Source organism: Nomascus leucogenys, chromosome 4, assembly GCF_006542625.1.
Source record: "Nomascus leucogenys isolate Asia chromosome 4, Asia_NLE_v1, whole genome shotgun sequence".
NCBI classification, from domain to species: Eukaryota; Metazoa; Chordata; class Mammalia; order Primates; family Hylobatidae; genus Nomascus; species Nomascus leucogenys.
In genome coordinates, this window is record NC_044384.1 from 9,792,332 (window position 1) to 9,815,649 (window position 23,318).

The 23,318-nt window shown below is 35.3% G+C and overlaps 1 protein-coding gene across 1 annotated transcript in view; it reads left to right on the top strand.

Moving 5' to 3' along the window:
• Window positions 1–23,318, top strand: part of RTTN (rotatin) — a 211,170-nt gene that overhangs the window by 76,863 nt on the left and 110,989 nt on the right. The window contains exons 24-28 of the mRNA XM_030810284.1: window positions 2,111–2,299; window positions 2,906–3,145; window positions 8,990–9,134; window positions 16,712–16,866; window positions 21,605–21,824. Of these exons, the coding sequence (XP_030666144.1) occupies window positions 2,111–2,299; window positions 2,906–3,145; window positions 8,990–9,134; window positions 16,712–16,866; window positions 21,605–21,824 (949 nt within the window). The remainder of the gene's footprint in view (window positions 1–2,110; window positions 2,300–2,905; window positions 3,146–8,989; window positions 9,135–16,711; window positions 16,867–21,604; window positions 21,825–23,318) is intronic.

Genomic DNA, 23,318 nt, shown 5'->3' on the forward strand with positions numbered 1-23,318 from the left:
CCCTTCTTAATTCCCCCCCTTCCCCACCATCCTTTACAGCCTGTGGTAATTATCATTCTACTCTTTATCTCCATGAGATCTTTTTTTTTTTTTCTTTAGCTTCCACATGTAAAGGAGAACATGTGATGTTTTTCTGTGCCTGGGTTATTTCAGTTAACATAATGACTTCCAGTTCCATCCATGTTGTTTCAAGTGACAGGATTTCATTCTTTTTACGTCTGAATGATACTCCATTGTGTATTTATACCACATTTAAAAAAATCCATTCATCTATTGATGGACACTTAGGTAGATTCCATATCTTGGTTATTGTGAATAGTGCTGCAATAAACATGGGAGTGCATATATCTCTTTGACATACCAATTTCCTTTCTTTTGGATATATACCTAGCAGTGGGATTGCTGGATCATATGTAGGTTCTGTTTTTAGTTTTTTGAGGAACTCCATACTGTTTCCAATAATGGCTCTACTAATTTACATTCCCACTAACAGTGTATGAGCATTCTCCTTCCTCCACATCCTTGCTAGCATCTGTTATTTTTTTTTGTCTTGTTGATAAAAGCCTTTTTAACTGGGGTGAGATATCTCATTGTGGTTTTGATTTGCATTTCTCTTATAATTGGTAATGTTGAGAATTTTTTCATATACCTGTTGGTCATTTGTATGTCTTTTAAGAAGTTTCTATTCAGATCTTTTGCCCAGCTTTTAATTGGATTATTATTATTATTTTGCTGTTAAGTTGTTTGAGTTCCTTATATATTTTGGTGGTTAATCTCTTGCCAGTTGAATAGTTTGCAAGTATTTTGTCTCATTCCATAGGTGGTCTCTTCACTTTGTTGACTGTTTCCTTTGCTATGCAGAGGCTTTTTAGCTTGATATGATCCAATTTACTTATTTTTGCTTTGCTTGCCTGTGTTTTTGAGGTCTTACTTAATAAATCTTTGCCTAGGCTAATGTCCTGAAGCATTTCTCTAATGTTTTCTTCTAGTAGTTTCATAGTTTCAGGTCTTACATTTAAGTCTTTAATTCATTTTGATTTGATTTTCGTATGTGGTGAGAGATAGAGATCTAGTTTCATTTTTCTGCAGATGGATATCCAGTTTTCTGAACACCATTCATTGAAGAGACTGTTCTTTCCCCAGTGTATGTTCTTGGTGCTTTTGTTGAAAGTTGACCAAATGTGTGGATTTATTTCTGCATTCTTTATTCTGTTTTATTGGTCTATGTGTCTGTTTTTATGCTAGTATCATGCTGTTTTGGTTACTATAGCTTTGTAGCATAATTCAGAGTTAGGCAGTGTGATGCCTCCCTCTTTGTTCTTTTTGCTCAGGATTGTTTTGGCTATTTAGGATCATGTTTTGTTCTATATACATTTTAGGAGTTTTAAAATTTCTTTTTGTTCCTTCTAGGATGCAAATTTAGTGCATGTTAGATTATTTCACAATGTTAAAGGAAAAACTTGAAACAAAATACACATGCCTGTGTCTTTATGATAGAACAAAATTAACTTTGGTTTAAAAGATATTGCTATTGAATCTGTTTTTATTTCTACACATATTTCTTGGTTCTTGTTGAATTTATTGATGATGAAACCATGTTCTCAAGTGAAAATAATAAGCTGGAATTCAGTCATTTAGTGACCTCTATGATCATAGGCAATTCATTTATCAGCTTTAAGCCTCATTTTGATCATTTGTAAAATAGGTATCATAATGCCATACCATGTAACTGTGAATGAATGACACAAAATAAGCAGTGTTTGGCATAAAGTAAGTATCAGTGTTTTAACTGAACACCTTTTATGTTTGGTTCACTATATCATGGGCCCTGACTTCAAGGAGCATTAGTTATCTCCACAACAACTCTAATATAGCATAGAATGTGGTAAGTCCTCAAGAAAGGATTTAAGTGTTCTGGGGAGTTTAGAGGAGATGAAAAGAATAATTGAAATACTGTATAAATTATGATAATTGTTTAAAATAGGGACTAAGAGAAACCTTTGCAGCATTGTGGGTTGGGAGGCATTGAACTAGCTCTCATTTGTGGCTCATCTTTTTGAGTAGCATTTAAAAATTTGAGTTTGTAATTATTTGTACACATTTTCTTTAGGTATCATCTACCTGTTCGTGTAATCGGACACCATGCTGTGAGTCCTTACTCCATAGTTTTGCCCTTATCTGCTGATTGTTTGGCGTTGAAGCCGGTGTCAGATATGCTGAGAATAGCTTGGAACCTGTCATGGTATCGTGGGAGTGATAATCTGTTGAAGCAAATGAACTCTGAAACTAAAATGCAAGAGTAAGCTCTTATATTAGTTGAAAAAGCATTTGCAATTAATTAATTGTAATTAATTAGTTAGGTTTTACTTTTTCCTTAGGTCCAGTAGCTTTTTCCCTTGATATCATCTGATTCTGCTTTTTAACAGTTATAATTTTTACTTTCTTTTAAAGATTACATGTGTTTGTTACTTTTAACAATCTATCATGGGAAAATTTTAAATGAAAAAGCATTTTACTCTGTACTGTTTTAGAGGTTAAGTCTGATTTGTTCATAGATATGAATCACTAGGAAAAGGGTTCTGGATTAGAATAAAATTTCAGTAAGTATATGCGTGAGTGTTATCATTAGTGTGATGGTGATTACTTTTGAGTATCTTAATATTCTAATCTGTCTTATGTGAATAAAAATTTTTATAAGGAGGAAAAGTCAATATAAACATTTGGGATGCCAATGTAAAATCCTAATATTGACAGATATGTATCAGTTTTTCTTTTGGCTGTAAGTCAACCTTTTGTTAAAAGAAAATGAAGATAAAACAACTTTTGGGAGAGTTTATAATAGAAATAAGTGTGAGCTTTTATTTAAATACCTTTATGTCCCTCCTTTTTTCTTCTTTTTGTCTAGAATTTTAGATGCATTGAAGTTATCCACAGAGGACATCCTCACGCTGAAGATAACACACATGGCTAGTGGGTTGCAGGACTGCCTCCATTCCATTGTTCAGGCAGCAGCCCACAGGGAAGTTAGGGCTGCTGTCACTAGGATGAGCTTTTATCTTCTGAATGACAGATTGTCTTTAAAGGGTTGCCCTGGTCCATGTGGGGTTACATTGAAGTCCTTGGCTTGGCATACCGCACTAAACAGGTCAGTGTAAGGTCAAGGCTGCCAGTTTCAAAGACCTGGATTGTATTGCATTTGTGTTCATCTCCTAACCTTTGAAGATAAGAGTCTATGCCCTTACTGCTGCTATCATAGAAAGAAAAACTCCAGGATTTTTATCATCTGTAATAATAGCCAAAGAGAAATTTTTAATTTAGTTATTGCATTGTTGAAGGGATTATTAATAAACTTATAACAATGTATTATCCTTAGAAAATTTTACCGCACAAAAGTAAATAATTAGGACAAGACATGGATGAAACAAATTCAATGTTTATTTCTATCCATGTTATAAATGAGTTGAGACATCAGTGAATTGATTAATAGGTGTGGTACACCTGCCACAGGCTGTTTTGTTTTGTTTTGCTTTTGTTTTATTCTTAAGTAAATTATATCATTTTTCTTTTTACTCTCAATTTCATGAAGTTGATTGCCATGTGGAGGTCCTTTATAGCACTTAGTTGAGAAGGCTCTGGCTTGTCAATTTAACATGCTTAACTTGTAGCAGATGGTTGCATTTGCAACAAGACTGATAAGCAACCACTGCAAGCAGATTTTCATTTTATTCTTCGTGTGACTTTAGTATACAATTTATAACTTTATTATTTAACATAAAATGTGCAGTTTTTAAGCTGTTAGGTTAAATGAGTTTCCAAAATATGAATTCTTTTATTAGTTTAGCTTTAAAAATTAGTTTATCTGATTAGGTTTTCCAGTGGTGTGCTAGTGCCCACTAATACAGCCTTGTGAGAGAGCTGATGGTTGAATTTTCAGGATTTTTGTAAGTTGATTGTTAAACACAGCCATTCTTAATCATGTAAACTTACAATTAAATAAATTATATGAAGACAAAAGGTAATGAATATGCAAACATCATTTTCTAATTATGTGGCAACATTTTACTGTTATCTTTGTTCTTGAGGTTATGCATACAGATGCACTACAGGGGTATGTATTTTATGGAAATAACTACAATGGAGTGCCACTGTGCCTCTTCACAACTTCATGTTACATGGTAGCTCCAAATTGTCTAGAGTGGGATATTTACCCCATGGAAATTGACAAACACAATAAGTCAGCACTCTCAGTTACATATTTATCAGCACACTCCCGCATTTAAACAGTCTTGCCAGTTGAAGAATGCATAAATCCTTCACTTTAAATAAATGTAATATGTCCCTATTTGTCAAAAGAAATTTTAACATAAAAGCTGATTGAATTCATTGCACTAAGTTTTCTTTCTCTTGTGAATTAAAACCATAGAAATAGTATGCAATACCGCATTACAGGAAAGACTCTCAAACTGTGGGTCAGTGGAAGCCTTTAGAGTATTTCAAATTGCCCAGTAGCAGTAACTGTATGTGAGCATCACATTTTTATGGTTAGTTTCCTCAGGACTAGTGTAAGTGGAGAGTATAGACTGTGTATATGTTTAATATATATACACGCATGTATATATAATATGCATCTTGTATTTGGTTTTCAGGCCTGTGCTCGATCATGGCAACACAGACACTACTGCCTAATTTATAAATATTGATGTATTTTTGCTGTACTATGTTTCACTAAGGAATGTATCAAAAATATATATCACAGAATCCACCTTTTTTCATGAAAACTTTTTAAAAACTTCCAGAAATGCATGTACTAATGAGGCTTTGGGAAACTTTAGTTTTGCTTTCACTCAGTTTAATGATAGAAAGGAACATTATCTTTTTGACTGATTATCTAAGATGAACCAACAGCTTAAAGGGTGCTTGGAGATAGAAAATTCCCATAAATTATGGCTGTATAAAGTATTGAGATATTGAGAACATTTTTATAAGCTTAGTTTAATATTTTTAAAATACAGCTATTTCAAATTATATCATTCTAGACAAAACAAAATATAGAGAAGCATGTTCATACCTGTGTGAATAGTTTTTTATTGTATTTAAAAAATAATGTTATTTTTTAGACATTTTCCATGTCAGTAAATATACTTTGAGGCTAAGTTTTCAAATATATGATATATCCAAATGAATGTTCCTCAAAAGGTGTCCTTTTAGGAGTGAGTGTATATGTTAGAATAATTCTGGCTTTGCTCAGATATTTTGAAATTGTCCTCTCAGGTCATTTAAACAACAGATGTAAGGAAGTCTTATTATATTTTGAAGTTACATTTAATTTTTTACCAAAAAATGATATTAGCAAACTCAACTATCCAGAGAAGGGTAAACATGATTTTTACATATATACTGGAATGAACACCACCCTAAACCATGACTATTTATCACTATTAACAAAAGTATATTTCAGTTTGACAACAAAAAATGGTTTCTAAAATCTTTTTACTTAACGGTACTATGGCTTCTAAACATAACTTTCCAAGCTAATTATTTTAACAGTCCAACATTAATTTATGTGTATGTTTTTATATGTGTATGCTAACACACAAGCATGCTATTACAATCTAATATCATTTTGGAAACTTACTTTAAGAAAACAGATGATAGTCATGGTTCAGTAGGATTACAAGTTGTTAGAGGTATCTAGAGTCTTCTTTCAACTAGTTTCTGTTGAGTTTGCATGTTTAATGCCTCTCTACTCCTTTCCTACTGAAAGTCCTGTTGGCTACTGTTTTTCTCCATTTTTCACCAGATTGTAGACTGACTAGCAAATTGGTTTTTCTGCTTTTAACCTTATGCCACTCATTTGTGTTGCTTCCTGAATGATCCTTCTGAAATACATGTCACCTGTGGGTTCTCTTCCATGGTGTGCTGGATATTATTAGAATTCCAACCCCTTAGCATGCTGTAGAAAGTTCTTTTTGATCTGGCTCTTGCTTACCTTTTCAGCTGCAGTTTCTGCCTCTCTCTCTCTAACATATACTGTGTTTCCATGAAGTACAAATATTGGGGTTTTATGAAACTGCTTGATATTTTAGGGCATACACTTCTGTTTTATACCTCCTTTCTTTTACATAGTTAACTCCCTGGCTGCCTCGTGAATATCTACTCCTCCTTGAGCTCCAAGGTTGTCTTCTTCTGTAATGTATGTGGAATTGTAGTTACCATGATTGTCATGTGGCTTTCCTGCATTACCTCTACACTTGTTTAAATATTTGTCTTCTCATGTGCCTTGGGTTTATTACATTCCTTTTTATATCCCTCATATGTGGCATAAGTCATAGTACACAGTTGGCCATGCAGCCTCAGCATGAACACCTCCTTTGAAGGATATTCATTCTGTTTTTGAGCTGTGATTATTAGTAAGTTTTTTGTTCTTTTGAACTGTACCTGGTCATTTCTACCTATTATTCTGTCCTGAAACTCACAGAATAAATACTGTCTTCACATGTGACAACTCTTCATTTAAACTTAACTATAATTTCTTCTCTATTCCTCCTACCCTGCTTTAAATGATTTGTTTTGTTTTAGATAGACTTTAAAAGCCACAGCGTCCAGACTTCTCATTTGTTCATGCTATTTTACAAGGGTGCTGTGTTTCTTAGGACTCTCCCTGAGATCTGGACATGATGCCTTATACGGGTGTGGTGCTGTGGCGTGGGGTGAATAGGAAGAAAGGGGCTACTGCCTTTCTCTTCCTATTCCTTTTCCATCATTCAACAAACATTTATTGATCACCTACTTGGTGTCACTCTTGTAGGAAATATAGCAGTGAATAAAATTGATAGGGTCCTGCTCTCATGGAACTTGGATTTAAGACAGCTAAAAGTATAATCAAAAGTAGAAATGCTTCCAAGCAGGCTTTTATGAAACTGTATTAGAGGAGCACCCTATCCCTCTTCAGTAGAGAAAAAGTGGTTCAGAGAATGAAGCTCAAGCCAAGGCATAACAGGTAGAAGGATGTTAAAAGTCTATGGGATTGGAAGCCGAAAAGATGCCAGGCACGCTGAGAAACAAATGCCACATGATCTGTCTTATATATGGAATCTAAAAAAGTCGAATTCAAAGTAGAGAGTAGAATTGTTACCAGAGGCAACTGGCAGGGGGATGTGGGTAGAGAAAAGGGAGACATTGCTGAAAGGTTACAAAATTCCAGTTAGACAAGAGGAATGAGTTCCGGTGATCTATTACAGCATAGTGACTATAGTTAATAATAATGTATGTTTCAAAAAAGCTAAAACGATGGATGTTAAATGTTTTCACCACAGAGAAATAAATATTTGAGGTGATCGGTATGTTAATTAGCCTGATTGGATCATTCCACAATGTATACATGTGTTAGAACACCACATCGTACCCTAAAGATATATACAATTATTATTTGTCAGTTAAAAATTAAACAGAAATAAATGGAATATAGTTTGGTGCATGTTATGTGACAGAAATTTGATACTTTGAATCCATAAATGGATGATCAGTTGACTCACAACCACTTTTAGAATATATTATTTCTCCTCTAGACTAAAATGCCATATTCAACAAATATTATACAAATTAAATGTTTTTTTTTTAAAAAAATGCCAGGCAAAGGGATAAAGCCCTGAGTTAGGAAAGAGTGTCTTGTGTCTTCAAGAGGAATTGAAAAGAGGATAGTACACTTAGATTTAAGGGATAAGAGGGCGGATATAAAATGGGGTTACAGAGCTGATATTTTAATGTTACACTGGATATCATGGAAGACTTCTTATAATCTTTATGATTGTTAAATCATAAATCTCCCCAAAGATCTATGGTTGTTAGAATCATCCTTTCATTCCATCCTTTCAGAGTATTTTTCTAATCTCAATTTTCATAATCCAACACCTGCCATCCTACTCAGCTGAATGTCATTTTGGGGATGTGGGAATTTTAAAGTAAGGAAAAATAATAATGAGACAAACACCACATTACTAAGAAATACAGCATTATATATCCCTGGTGTTGGACTGCTTAGTTTAGTATTCATGTTTTAAAACTTGCTAGCCGTGTGACTGGAAAAACGACTTAATCATGTTTTTGGTTGAGTCTTCTTGTCTTTGAGATAGAGGTACCTACTTCATGCTGTTGTTATGAAGTTTGACAAAAACCCTGCTCTTAGAACATAGGCGGGCACAAGGTTGGTGCTCAATAAATGCTGAATATTAAGATTCGTATTATTGCCACTCTTACTAACATTTTGATGCAATTGCCTTAGATTTATAAAAAATAAAACATTACAGATAAAATTGAATCTCATCATATCTCTTCCTGATTGCTTTTTAAAAAAACGATTTTCCAAACTACTTCTCCCTTTTAAACAAATGTTTTATTGTCTACTAATCTTTTAGCTCTCTTAAACCAGTTTTTTTTTTTTAAAGAAATCTCAGAAAATTGGCTCATATCCTTTTGCTGTGAACATACAAACAAATTTCATCCTAAGTGTACCTTCAGTGTTTTCCTTGCCTGTTACAAACTCTGGTAGCGTCCTTGCAGGACTTTTTTTTCCCCTCATTTTATGACCTTATTTTTTCAAGTTGGTCAGAATTAGGTGTGAAGTAATAATTCTTCCTATCAGTGAAACATGGCATTCCCAGTATGAAAAAGCAAGTTTCATGGGACAGAGTCAGTGTTTTTCCCCTTGGTATTTTTTTGGTACTTTTTCTGAATTTGTTATTTTTCTCCTATGATATTTGTCACTTCTAGTTATTTTAGTTACTTGTCCACATGGTTTTTCCACTATAATCTCATGTTCTTGAAGGCAGATACCCAGTTTGTTTCAACTTTGCATTTTTCAAAGCATTTAGAACAGTGTCTCATAAAATAGCATCCTCACAAGACACCTGTTAAGTCCATGTATCTGATGAACAGTGGTATTGTGTATTTTAAAGCGCCAGAAACCATAATTATTGTCTTTTCATTATAGGTTTTTACAAGTGCTTCCTGCTTGCACTGAAGATGAGAAACTGTTAATAGATATCGTACATTTTTTAAATAAATTAATAAAAGAACAAAGAAAAAATTCTTCACTAGAACTTCTAAACTGGATTCTCGAATTACTTCTTAGACATGTAAGTGGTGTTAAGGAATTTGGATTTTAAGTTTGGGAAGTAACTTATTAACATTATATTATGGAAATGGATAATTTTATATTGTCTATGCTTGGTAAAGTAGTCTTCATGTAATGAATGGCTCATAACAACATGGCTTTCCTGATAGGATTGTGAATGTGTTTATTAAAATTCTGTACAGTGAATGGGACCTACAGTCTTGTGTTTAATAAAACCTGTTCTGCATGTGAACTTTCCGCTGCAACTGTATTTTTAAGTGGGGATTTCAGTTCAGGTGGCAGGGGACAGGGTGGATGTCCAGATAGGCATGTTGAGAGTTAGCTAACAAAGCCAGATGGAGGCAGGAGAGGGTATAGTGATGGTGAAGTTATAAAGAATGAGTAAAGTGTGCTCAGGCCTTAAATAACGGTTACTGGAGTATTGACCTTTCTAGCCCCCACTACTCTCAGATTTTTAGCTCTTCTAAAAATTCTAAATTTTTTTTTTTTTTGAGACAGCGCCTCGCCCTGTCACTCAGGCTGGAATGCAATAGCACGATCTCGGCTCACTGCAACCTCTGCCTCCTGGGTTCAAATGATTCTCCTGCCTCAGCCTCCCGAGTAGCTGGGATTACAGGCGCCTGCCACCACGCCCAGCTAATTTTTGTATTTTTAGTAGAGACAGCGTTTCACCATGTCGGCCAGGCTCATCTTGAACTCTGGACCTCAGGTGATCCTCCCACCTCAGCCTCTCAAAGTGCCGGGATTACAGGCGTGAGCCACCGCGCCCAGCTCTAAAATTTTTCTAAATAGCTATTCTAAAAATTTTGGCTATTCAGATTTCTTATTCTAAGAAGTGTGCAAAGAACCCAAGAAGCCAGGTCGCTGTTGTTGGTCTGTCTGTCTCTTTATGTATTTATTTGCAAATACCATATGAATTTACTCAACTTAGCTAAGATAAAGCTTTACACAAATAAGAAAAGAAAACAAAACAAAACTAGAAAAGAGGGCCTAAACTGATATAGGAGATAGTGGATCTTATAAGGCAAATATGTTTCATTATGTATTTGTGAAACTTAGAGATAATTTTATGTAAAAATATGAATTCCTGTGTTGTTAGAAATGCTAACTGATATGAATGTTTGTATGTGTATAAAACTTATTTAGATGTTTATTATTGTCTTAGGCTGTTTTCTACTGTTTCTAACACAATATCAGAAACCGGGTAATTTATAAAAAATTTTATTTCTTATGGTTGTGGAGTCTAGGAAGTCCAGGTTTAAGAGGGCACATCTGGTGAGAGCCTTCTTGCTAGTGGGGACTCTCTGAAGAGTCCTGAGGGGGCTGAGCATGCTAATGTGCTATCTCAGGTTTTTCTCTTCTTACAAAGCCGCCAGTTCCCCTTCCATGATAACCCGTTAATCCACTCTCCGTGAATGGATTAGTTTATTCACGAGGGTAGGGCCTTCATGATCCAGTCACCTCCAAAGGCCCACCTCTCAATACTGTTACTTTGGGGATAAAATTTCAACATGAATTTTGGAGGGACCGTTCAAACCATAGTAATTATCTTTGCCTTTATTGTAGATTGGTGAAAGTAGGGACTGTTTTGTTCATTATTGCATACCCAGCATTTACTATAGTGCCTTGCACAGAGTGAGCTCTCAATAAACATTTAACTCAGCAATAAGCTATGTAGTTAATTACAAGAAGCACACAAAACCTTAATTTTATAACTTGTTAAGATTTAACAAAAATGGAAACCGTGTATTACGTTCAAGGTTGCTTACATATGCAAGTACATTTATAGTCTGAATTTCTAGAATTGTAATTGCTGAGTCAAATTGTAGAGGTGTGTGTGTGCTGAGGTTTTTGTGGTTTTATAAATAGATAACTTATTTTGAATTAGATGGAGATTTTTTCATATTCGGTCTTTTTGTGAATTGTATCTTGATGTCCTTGCTGGTTCTCTGCCACAATTGGGTTGTTAGTCTCCTTTCATTTCTTCTTTCCTGTCCTCTTTCTTTTCCTCCCTTCCTTTCTCCCTTCCCGTTCTCCTTCACTTTTTCCTTCCCTTTTCCTCTCCCCTCCCCTCCTCTTTCCTTGGAGCATGATTTCATTCTGGTACCTGCAACTTGGACATTAGTGTAGAGATCTTTCACCTTTTAATTAAATTTATTCCTAAGTATCTTAATTTTTTTTGGTAGCTATTTTAAATGAGTTTTTTTGGGGGGAGCGGTTAGTGTATAGAAATGCTACTGATTTTTTATATGTTGATTTTGTATCCTGCAACTTTATTGAATTCACCTAAGATCAAAGTTTTTTGGTGGAGTCTAGGTTTTCTAGATTTAAGATTATATCATCAGCATAGAGGGACAACTTAACTTGCCTTTTTTCTAATGTGGATGCGTTTTATTTCTTTCTATAGACTAATTGCTCTGGCTAGGATTTCCAGTACTATATTGAATAGACATGGTGAGAGTAGACATCCTTGTCTTGTTCCTGATCTTAGAGAAAAAGCTTTAAACTTTTCACCATTGAGTATGATGTTAGCTGTGGGTTTTTCACATATGGCCTTTATTGTGTTGGGATTCCTTTTCTACTTAATTTATTGAGAGTTTTTATTATGAAAGGATGTTGAATTTTGTCAAATGAGTTTTCTTCATCTGTTGGTATAATCGTGTGGTTTTTGTTAATTCTATTAATTTAGTGTATCACATTTACACATTTATGTATGTTGAACCATCCTTGCATCCCTGGAATAAATTCCACTTGATTATAGTCAATGATCTTTTTATTGTGCTCTTGGTTTCAGTTTGCCAGTATTTGGTAAAGGATTTTTATATCTGTGTTTATCGGGGATATTAGCCTGTGATTTTCTTTTCTTGTAGTTCTCTTGTCTGGCTTTGGTATCAGTGTAATGCTGCCATCATAAAATGAGTTTGGAAGTATTCCTCCTTCAGTTGTTTTTAGAAGAGTACAGAGATTAGTATTAATTCTTCTTTAAATGTTTGGTGGAATTCAGCAGTGAAGCCATCAATCAGGTCTTGGGCTTTTCTTTGGTGAAAGACTTTGTATTACTGATTTAATCTCCTTGTTACTGGTCTGTTCAGATTTTCTGTTTCTTCATGATTCAATCTTGGTAGCTCTATGTGTCTAGGATTTTTTCCATTTGGTTTTCCAATTTGTTGACATGAAATTGTTCATAATAGTCTCTTATGATTCCTTGTGTTTCTGTGGTATCGGTTGTAATGTCTTCCCTTTTGCTTCTAATTTTGTCTTCTTTTTTTATTAGTCTAGCTAAAGGTTTGTCAATTTTGTTCATCTTTTCAAAATCTCAATACTTGATTCTGTTGATCTTTTCTATTGTTTTTCCAGTTTCTATTTCATTTGTATCTGCCCTGATCTTCATTGTTTTCTTACTTTTTACTAAGTTTTGGCTTCATTTATTCTCTTTTTCTAGTTCCTTGAGGTTGCTTACTTGATATCTTTCTTTCTTTTTGACATAGATGTTTATTGTTATGTATGTCCTTCTTAGATCTGCTTTTGCTGCATCCCATAAGTTTTGGTTGGTTTTGTGTCCATTTTTGTTTGTCTCATGACATTTTAAAATTTCCTTTTTAGCTTTTTCTTTGACCCATTGATTGTTCAGGAGCATGTTGCTTGATTTCTATGTATATGTGAATATTCCAGAATTCCTTCTTTTGTTGACTTCTAGTTTTTTATCATTATGGTTAGAAATGATATTAGATATGATTTCAGTCTTGTTATATTTGTTTAGACTTGTAACACCATACCTTTAAATTACTGTTAATTTTGTAGTATGTCATAAGTTGATGTACATTTTATAATTTATTCATAGTTATGAAATTAAAATGAAATTCCTACAAGACTCTAGATGATTGTACTATAATTTTAATGCAGTTTTTGAAAAGAATTTTTGGTACAGTTACGTTTACTTATTTGGCTTTGTATGGTTTTAAACCTTTCTTCGGAAAGCTTCTACTTTATCTCATATATTATCACTGCAAGTGTTATAAATAATAATACTTTTAAGAGTGCACAAAAGTGAACTTAAATATTCACTATCAGGTGGGTTTACTCCCTAAATATTATGCTACAAGATAAATTAGTATGTGTTATATAACTACCAATGTTTAGGATAAAGGGAACCTGGAAATAGAAAATCAAATACCTTTTAAAGTTTATCCTTTGAAGTGAGTAAAATAAGTGAGAAGTGATTAAAGAAGTTCAGTAAAATAACATTTCCAAGTAACTTGCTTTGAAGGTATGGACATACGTGAAAAGATATACAAAAGCTGTGGTTGCAAAAACAAAATTAGGCAGATATGAATGCCTGATTAGTCAGAAGAATGCTAAGAGGGAGTTAAAAGAAAAATCAGCTAACTTCCTGAGAGAAGATTTAGGAACTTTCCCTTGTGAAAATTTCTTCTATGTGTCTTATCAAGACATTCGTTTATTACAAACATATTGTAATTCTTAGGCAATTTAGGAGTTTATTACACCTCTAATCTGTTTTTAATATGATATTTTATTTATAATAACCTAGAAGTGCTGAATTTGAATACCTTTCTTTTCGGAATGCATTTTTTTTGATGGAAATTCATAAATGTGGGGCTGTTAGTTTTTTTCTTCTTTTGGTGAAGCTCAACAGAATTACACGGCATATATATTTTCCTTGGCTGACTTTCCCGTGACAGGCTCATGTGCACTCAGACTTTATTGAGGGTCTTGCACATACTTTTGGCATAGCTTGCTAATGGATGTAAAATTGGATATGATGAGTGGTAACTGTGTGTGTAAAGAAAATGAGCCATCGTTATAGGAATTGTTGCCTTTTAGAGGTCAACAGTGACAGAATAATGGCCCAAGTAGTTGATTTAAAATTAGGATTGAATCCTAATATATAAAGACAAAAACTTCAGATATGATTAAGCACTTGACATCTGTAGGCATCAGTAGAGACATCTTATTCTACGCTATTGTACTTGAGAAATGGTAATTCACCCTATATTTTACAACTGGTATTGCTGAGGTTCACCGAATTTCAGTGTTAACATGTAAATCAAAGATAAAAAGAGAAAAAACCCTCAGTAATCTTCAAGTGGAAACAAGTTATTAATAGGATGAGACTCTTTGGGAGAATCTTAATTTTTAGGTATACACATACTGTATCAGTATATTCATGTATTAAGAGTAGCTTCTACTTAATTTTTATCAGCATATCAGAATTAATAATTCCCGATAATGAAATTGTTTTACAAGATGGAGTTTGCATCTTGGTACAAACAGTTTGTTCATTTTGTCAGTAGTTTTGGGAGTCAGAAGGCATGTGAGTGTGAGTCAACTTTTGGATATTTAGGGCTTAGAGCACTATAGAAAGTATATTTATTTTTATGATTTACTAAATGTTTATCTCAATTCTTCATGTATGGAACATAAAAGTTGCAGTTACGTCTTATGCGATTTTAATTTATCCAAGACATATATTGCTTAAGATAAAAGAAAAAGTTGGGAAAAAAACTATTTAGATGTTAAAACACTGTAAAATAAGAGCAAGATGTCTCTACTAAATAGTTTCTGAAAGCTCTCAGTTATATTATTTATAATTGTATATATCTCTATATACTATAAGCAATTTAGAGGTTTCCTTACATATTTTCATTTCTTTTCCCTAAAGAGAATGCAATTAATTTTGATTTGAGCTCTTTGGGTGAAGGATTTTATAAGAAAAATAGTTACGTTTTGATTGTATCTCTTTTTGTATTTTGTTACATGCACTAGTGCTGTGACGCTGTGCTGAGGATGGAATACTAGCTTTGGAGTAACATGCTTCTTGCTCTGCCTTTGTCTGTCTAAGACTTAGACAGTTATTTAACCTCTTTATAAATCTGTGTTCCCATCTGTAAAACAGGAATGAAAATGCAAGTCTTCTAGTTTATTCAAAAAGTCAAATGAAATCTTACTATCTTTTTTTTAGCACAGTGCCTGAGACATCATAGATGATTAATAAATATCCCATATATCTATTAATGCTTCTGATTAATGTAACATTTTCTTTTGTCAATATTATTAGAAATAATCCTTTTATATTCCTTTATCTATTTTTTTTTTAGTTGGGAAAAGAGGAAAAATTTTATTTATTTTTTTGGGAGTCTACATTTTTACTAATACATAATATTTGTACATGTGAGATTTTGATTCATGCATACAATGTATAATAATCAAATCAGGGTACTTAGGATATCCATCACTTTGAACATTTGTCATTTCTTTGTATTGAGAACATTTCAAATCTTCTCTGCATTTTAATAGGTTCCTCAATGATTTTTCTTTTCTTTTCTTTTATTATTATTATACTTTAAGTTTTAGAGTACATGTGCACAATATGCAGGTTTGTTACATATGTATACATGTGCCATGTTGGTGTGCTGCACCCATTAACTCGTCATTTAGCATTAGGTATATCTCCTAATGCTATCCCTTCCCCCACCCCACAACAGTCCCCGGAGTGTGATGTTCCCCTTCCTGTGTCCATGTGTTTTCATTGTTCAATTCCCACCTGTGAGTGAGAACATGTGGTGTTTGGTTTTTTGTCCTTGTGATAGTTTACTGAGAGTGATGACTTCCAGTTTCCTCTATGTCCCTACAAAGGACATGAAGTCATCATTTTTTATGGCTGCATAGTATTCCATGGTGTATATGTGCCATATTTTCTTAATCCAGTCTATCGTTGTTGGACATTTGGGTTGGTTCCAAGTCTTTGCTATTGTGAATAGTGCCGCAATAAACATACGTGTGCACGTGGAAAAATTTTAGAAAGCACTAATATTTGTTTACTAGCCTATCAAGTTGGCAAAGATTATTGCAGTAATAATCCACATAGCATTGGCTTGAGTGCTGCGGGTCTTTTCACATCCTGTGTAATTGTATGTATTGGTACATTTTTTACAGCGACAATTTGGCAATATATATCAAAAAATTAAAACTACTATAATATTTTGATTTAATAATTTTATTGCAGAATTCATACATAAGATAAAATCCAACTTGAGTACACTGTGTGTTGCAGCTTAGTGATATTATGCATCATTGATTATCCAGGAGTTAGTATGGTAAATCCTTATTGTTGAAAAATAATCAGATATTAAACTAATGTTTTTGCAGAAATATTGTTAATAACAGGAAGTAGGAAAAAATGGTTGCAGTAGTGATTTCTTTCACTTGCTATAGGTTTGTGAAAAATGTACAGTTTTAATTCTGTTTATATTCTCAGAAACAAAAAGGAGAGTTATATACCAATATATAATAGTGGCAATTTCTGTGTGGCATGATTATGTGTGGTTTTGTTTTTCTCGTCCTTTTTTTCTATTTTATATGATAAATATGTTTTTCTTTTGTTGAGAACATATTAAACATCTTTTGAATTTAGAACATCTCTACTAATGCAGTAAAGGCCCACACCTACTAGTTAGGTAATAAAACTCTTACTAGAACGTGGTTAGCAACAAAACCCTTTATAGGAAACAATATGTAGTTCAATTAGTAAATATATTTTTTACAAATTTCATTTTTTAGAGTGCAAACCCACTGTTAGACCTCTTGGTTCTGACAGAGTCACAGGCACGAGAAGAAACAGATGATATCCGGACTGCTGTCAGGCAACAACTTCAGAAAGAACTGATTGCTCTTTTTGATACCTTGCTGCTCAATTTCATGGAAGTTACTGACAGGTACCATTTGTAACATTGCAGGTTTAGGTGCATTTATATAGAACCTAAGTTTTCTTTGATTTTCAAAGTTTTACTTTGTACTTCTTTCAAATTAAGAAATACTTCTTTCAAATACTTAAATAATAATCACTTATAGTGTTCTGTTTGTTTTTGTTTCAGTTTAATCTGTTACAGCCTGATTGTAAGTGCTTGGTCTCCTTCACTACACACGTGCACACATCACTCACATATGCACACACACACTGTTTTGTTCTCTAGGGTTTAATTCCTGGTTCCCTCTTAATTATCTACAAATCTACTTGAGCAGTCATACCTATGCCTATGACTTTATGATTATCTTTACACTGATGACTTTCAAATACATATCTCTAGTTATGAATTCTGTTTTTTAAAAATAAAAAAATTAAGATGAAAGTCACTATTTTAACCATTTTAAAATGTGCATTTGAATGGTTTTAGTATATCCACAATGCTTGCAACTATCACCACTACCTAATTCCAGAACTTTATCATCACCCCCAAAAGAAGCCTTGTATCCATGAAAAAGTCCCTCCCTATTCACACATTCCTCTAGGCCCTGGCAGCCACTAGTCTTCTATGTCTGTGGATTTGCCTATTCTGGATATATCACATAAATGAAATCAAACAATAATGTGACCTTTTGCTTCTTCACTTAGCATCATGTTTCTGAGGTCCTTGCATGCTGTAGCAAATATCACTACTTCTTTCTGTGACTGAATAATATTCTATTTATAGATATGCCATGTTTTGTTTATCCATTCATTCACTGGTGGACCTTTGAGCTGTTTCTACCTTTTGGCTATTATGAATAGTGTTGCTGTAAACACTCATATACAAATTTTTGTGTGGATGTGTGTTTTAGTTCTCTTGACTATATAATTAGGAGTGGAATTGCTGGTTCATATGGTAACTGTAATGGTAACTCTATGTTTAACTTTTCAAGGAAATGCCAAGCTGTTTTCCACAGCAGCTATACCATTTTACATTCCCATCAGCAATGTATGAGTGTTTCATTTTCTTCATATCCTCACCAACACTTGTTATTATAGCCATCCTAATGGGTGTAGACTGGTATCATTTTGGTTTTTATTTGCATTTCTCCTATGAAAAATAATTTTGAGCATCTTCTCGTGTTCTTATGGTGGCTATTTGTGTATCTTCTTCGGAGAAATGCCTATTCAACATCTTTTGAGGATTTAGCATCAGTGTGCATCAGGGATATTGGCCTGAAATTTTCTTTTTTTGTTTTGTTTTGTTTTTTGCTTTAAATGTGTCCCAGAGATTCTAGTACATTGTGTCTTTGTTCTCATTGGTTTCAAAGAACATCTTTATTTCTGCCTTCATTTCGTTATTTACTCAGTAGTCATTTAGGAGCAGGTTGTTCAGTTTCCATGTAGTTGTGTGGTTTGGAGTGAATTTCTTAATCCTGAGTTCTAGTTTGATTGCACTGTGGTTTGAAAGACTGTTTGTTATGATTTGTGTTCTTTTGCATTTGCTAAGGAGTGTTTTACTTCCAATTATGTGGTCAATTTTAGAATAAGTGCGATGAGGTGCTGAGAAGAATGTATATTCTGTTGATTTGGGGTGGAGAGTTCTGTAGATGCCTATTAGGTCCACTTGGTCAGGAGCTGAGTTCAAGTCTTGAATATCCTTGTTAATTTTCTGTCTTGTTGATCTGTCTAATATTGGCAGTGGGGTGTTAAAATCTCCCACTGTTATTGTGTGGGAGTCTAAGTCTCTTTGTAGGTCTCTAAAAACTTGCTTTATGAATCTGGGTGCTCCTGTATTGGGTGCATATATATTTAGGATAGTTAGCTCTTCTTGCTGTATTGATCCCTTTATCATTATGTAATGCCCTTCTTTTTCTCTTTTGATCTTTGTTGGTTTTAAGTCTTTTGTATCAGAGATTAGGATGGTGACTCTTGCTTTTTTTTTTTTTTGCTTTCCATTTGCTTGGTAAATCATCCTCCATCCCTTTATTTTGAGCCTATGTGTGTCTTTGCATGTGAGATGGGTCTCCTGAACACAGCACACTGATGGGTCTTGACTCTTTATCCAGTTTGCCGGTCTGTGTCTTTTAATTGGGGCATTTAGCCCGTTTACATTTAAGGTTAATATTGTTATGTGTGAATTTGATACTGTCATTATGATGCTGGCTGGTTGTTTTGCCCATTAGTAGATGCAATTTCTTCACAGCATCGATGTTCTTTACAATTTGGTATGCTTTTGCAGTGGCTGGTACCGGTTTTCCCTTTCCATATTTAGTGCTTCCTTCAAGAGCTCTTGTAAGGCAGGCCTGGTGGTGACAAAATCTCTCAGCATTTGCTTGTCTGTAAAGGATTTTATTTCTCCTTTGCTTATGAAGCTTAGTTTGGCTGGATATGAAATTCTGGGTTGAAAATTCTTTTCTGTAAGAATGTTGAATATTGGCCCCACTCTCTTCTGGCTTGTAGGTTTCTGCTGAGAGTATCTGCTGTTAGTCTGAAGGACTTCCCTTTGTGGGTAACCCGACCTTTCTCTCTGGCTGCCCGTAACATTTTTTCCTTCATTTAATTTTTGGTAAATCTGATGATTATGTGTCTTGGGGTTGCTCTTCTTGAGGAGTATCTTTGTGGCATTCTCTGTATTTCCTGAATTGGAGTATTGGCCTGTCTTGCTAGGTTGGGGAAATTCTCCTGGATAATATCCTGAAGAGTGTTTTCCAACTTGGTTCCATTCTCCCTGTCACTTTCAAAGGTACACCAATCAAACGTAGATTTGGTCTTTTCACATAGTCCTATATTTCTTGGATGCTTTGTTTGTTCCTTTTTATTCTTTTTTCTCTAATCTTGTCTTCACATTTTATTTCATTAATTTGATCTTCAATCACTGATATCCTTTCTTGGTGACCTTTAGATGGGGTCTTGGAGTGGACATGCATTCCTTTCTGTTTGTTAGTTTTCCTTCTGACAGGCCCCTCTGCTGCCAGTCTGCTGGAGTTTGCTAGAGGTCCACTCTCGACCCTGTTTGCCTAGGTATCGCCAGCTGAGACTGCAGAACAGCAAATATTGCTGCCTGATCTTTCCTCTGGAAGCTTCATTCCAGAGGGTCACCTGCCAGATGACAGCCAGAGCTCTCCTGTATCAGGTGTCTGTTGTCCCCTACTGGGAGGTGTCTCCCAGTCAGGATACACAGGGGTCAGGGACCCACTTGAGGAGGCAGTCTGACCCTTGGCAGAGCTTGATCAGTGTGCTGGGAGGTCCGCTGCTCTCTTCAGAGCCGTCAGGCAGGGACGTTTAAATCTGATGAAGTTGCGCCCACAGCCTCCCCTTTCCCCAGGTGCTCTGTCCCAGGGAGATGGGGGTTTTATCTATAAGTCCCTATCTGGGGCTCCTGCCATTTTTTCAGAGATGCCCTGCCCAGACAAGGGAAATCTGGCAATCTGGCCACAGCAGCCTTGTTGAGCTGCAGTGGGCTCTGCCCAGTTTGAACTTCCCAGTGGCTTAGTTTACACTGTGAGTGTAAAACTGCCTACTCAAGCCTCAGCAATGGTGGATGCCCCTCCCCCCACCAAGCTCTAGCGTCCCAGGTCGATCTCAGACTGCTGCTGTGCTGGCAACGAGAATTTCAAGCCAGTGAATCTTAGTTTGCTGGGCTCAGTGGGAGTGGGGCCTGCTGAGCCAGACCACTTGGCTCCCTGGCTTCAGTACCCCTTTCCAGCAGAGTGAACACTTCTGTCTCGCTGCTGTTCCAGGTGCCACTGGGGTATGGAAAAAAAGAACTCTTGCAGCTCGTTTGGTGTCTGCCCAAATGGCTGCCCAGTTTTGTGCTTGAAACCCAGGACTCTGGTAGGGTAGGCAACTGAGGGAATCTCCTGGTTTGTAGATTGCGAAAACCGTGGGACAAGCGCAGTATCTGTGCAGGAGTTCCTCAGGCTGAGTCTGTCACGGCTTCCCTTGGGTGGTGGAGAAAATTCCCCGACCCCTTGCGCTTCCCAGGTGAGGCAACGCTCCACCCTGCTTCAGCTTGCCCTCCGTGCACTGCACCCACTTTCCACCCAGTCCCAATGAGATGAACTGGGTACCTCAGTTGGAAATGCAGAAATCACCTGCCTTCTGCGTCAGTCTCGCCAGGAGCTGCAGACCAGAGTTCTTCCTATTTGACCATTTTGCCAGCAATCCCCCAACCTTTTTTTTTTTTAAAAAAAAAAAAAAAAAAGAGATGGGGGTCTCACTATGTCTCCCAGGCTGGAGTGCAGTGACACATTCTTAGTTCACTGTAACCTCAAGCTCCTGGGCTTAAGAGATCCTCCTGCCTCAGCTTCCTGAGTAGCTGGGACTATAGGCGTGTACCACCACACCTGGCTAATTTATTTTTATTTTTATTTTTATTTTATTTTATTTCATTTTTGTAGAAATGAGGTCTCACTGTGTTGTGTTGCCCAAGCTGGCCGCAAGCAATCCTCCCACCTCAGGCTCCCAAGGCGCCGGGATTATAGGGGTGAGCCACTGCCCTGGCCCAGTGTAATTGTTACTTGTATTTTGTATGACATTCTCTAGTTGGTATTTTATGCTTTCCTTGAAAAGTCTCGTTTTGATAGAGAATATTTTCTGCCATTTTGTCTAGTTCATTTTTTTCTATTACTATGAGTTTAAGTAACCTTTTATAGCCAGTAAGATAGCCCATTAAGCGCATTATACTTTCTTGGTGGTTGATTTTCCCTCTTTTGCATACATAGGAAATGCTCGGAACTTCTTTACGTTTTTCAAACGCAGCTGGCTCTGAAACTGCTCCAGTGTCTGAAAGTGACGGATGCGCCTCATTTCTATGGGCTGCCGTCCCTTGAGCGGACCTTACGAGGGATGGCTAACCTCACTGCATTTCCGGGATGGAGCTCACACTCTCCTCTCACAAAGCCTCTAGATATCTGTGTGAAGTACTTGTCAGGTCTCCTTGAGGTAAGTAAAAATAGCAGCGCCCCCCACATGGTAGTTATTTACTATTTATCAATTGCTTTTACTTTATGCCAGGCCACAAATGCATTATATGTTACTCTATTCAATGTAGAATATTATGCATTATTTATATAAGTCATAATAGTGAAACGTTTTAGTGATTTTTATTAATAGTTAAGTAAGGAAGGTCACTTTTATAAATACTCTCAGTTTCAAAAAAATAAATGGAAACTTTTGATGCTCAAAGAAAGTGTTCACTAGAGCATTTCAGATTTTGGAATTTTGGATTAGGAATGCTCAACCAGTAAGTATATGATACAGATACTTCAAAATCCAAAGAACTCCAAAATTCACACTTCTGGTCCCAAGCATTTTGTATACAGCATACTCAGTCTGTACAATGTTAAAGGATATTTGTTTTTTCTTTTTCTTCCAGTTTGTGCAGTTTTAGATGCTACTGCTATGAACATTCTTATCTTTTGGTGAAAATGAGCATCTTTTTTGAAATTTTATCTTCTGTTATTGAAATATATAAATATAGCCAATTTTTATACATTGACCATGTATCCAGCAATTCTTATTTCTAATATCAAAACAGAAGCCTTTAATTTTTCACCCTTCAGTATGCTGTTTATATTTTTTTGTCAATTAAGAAAAATCAAATTAAGGAAGTTTTCTTTTGTCCTGTTTTGCTAGGAGCTTTGTGTTTTAATTCATAACTGTGTATATTGCTTTTTTCTGTATCTTTTAAGATAATCACATGATTTTTCTCTTATATTCCATTATTGATTGATTTTCAAATGTTAAACAACCTTGCATTTCTGAAAACATTTCAGTTAGGTTGTGATGTATTACTCTTTTTATATATTAGTGGATTTCGTTTCTCAATTTTTTTAGAATTCTGAAGTTTTTAGAATTATTCTACCTATTTCCTCATGTAAAAAAGTTTTTTGAATTTTGCATCTTTTTTCTCTTAAAGAATTTGTCAGGTTTTTAATAATCAAAATCATTCCATTCTTATGACTAAAGTGGGAGAATGACGAATTAATGCAGCAGGGAGATTCTAAGAATGTGACCTTTTCAACCATTTTAAATCTTATATTCCTTTATATAACTTTCTTTTTTGGAATAGCTGATTTGCATTAGTGTAATTTTGTTCTCTGATGTTAGGTAGAATTTGATCGTGAAACAATCTTGGTTTGCAGTTTTCCTCTTGGGAAGATTGTAAATTATGAAATGAAATGACTTTTTTTTTTTTTTACGACACAGAGTCTTGCTCTGTTGCCCAGGCTGGAGTGCAGTGGCGTGATCTCGGCTCACTGCAACCTCTGCCTCCCGGGTTCAAGTGATTCTGCTGCCTCAGCCTCCCAAGTAGCTGGGATTACAAGCACCCATTACCATGCACAGCTAATTTTTGTATTTTTAGTAGAGATGGGGTTTCACCAGGTTGGCCAGGCTGGTGTCGACCTCCTGACCTCAGGTGATCCACCCGCCTTG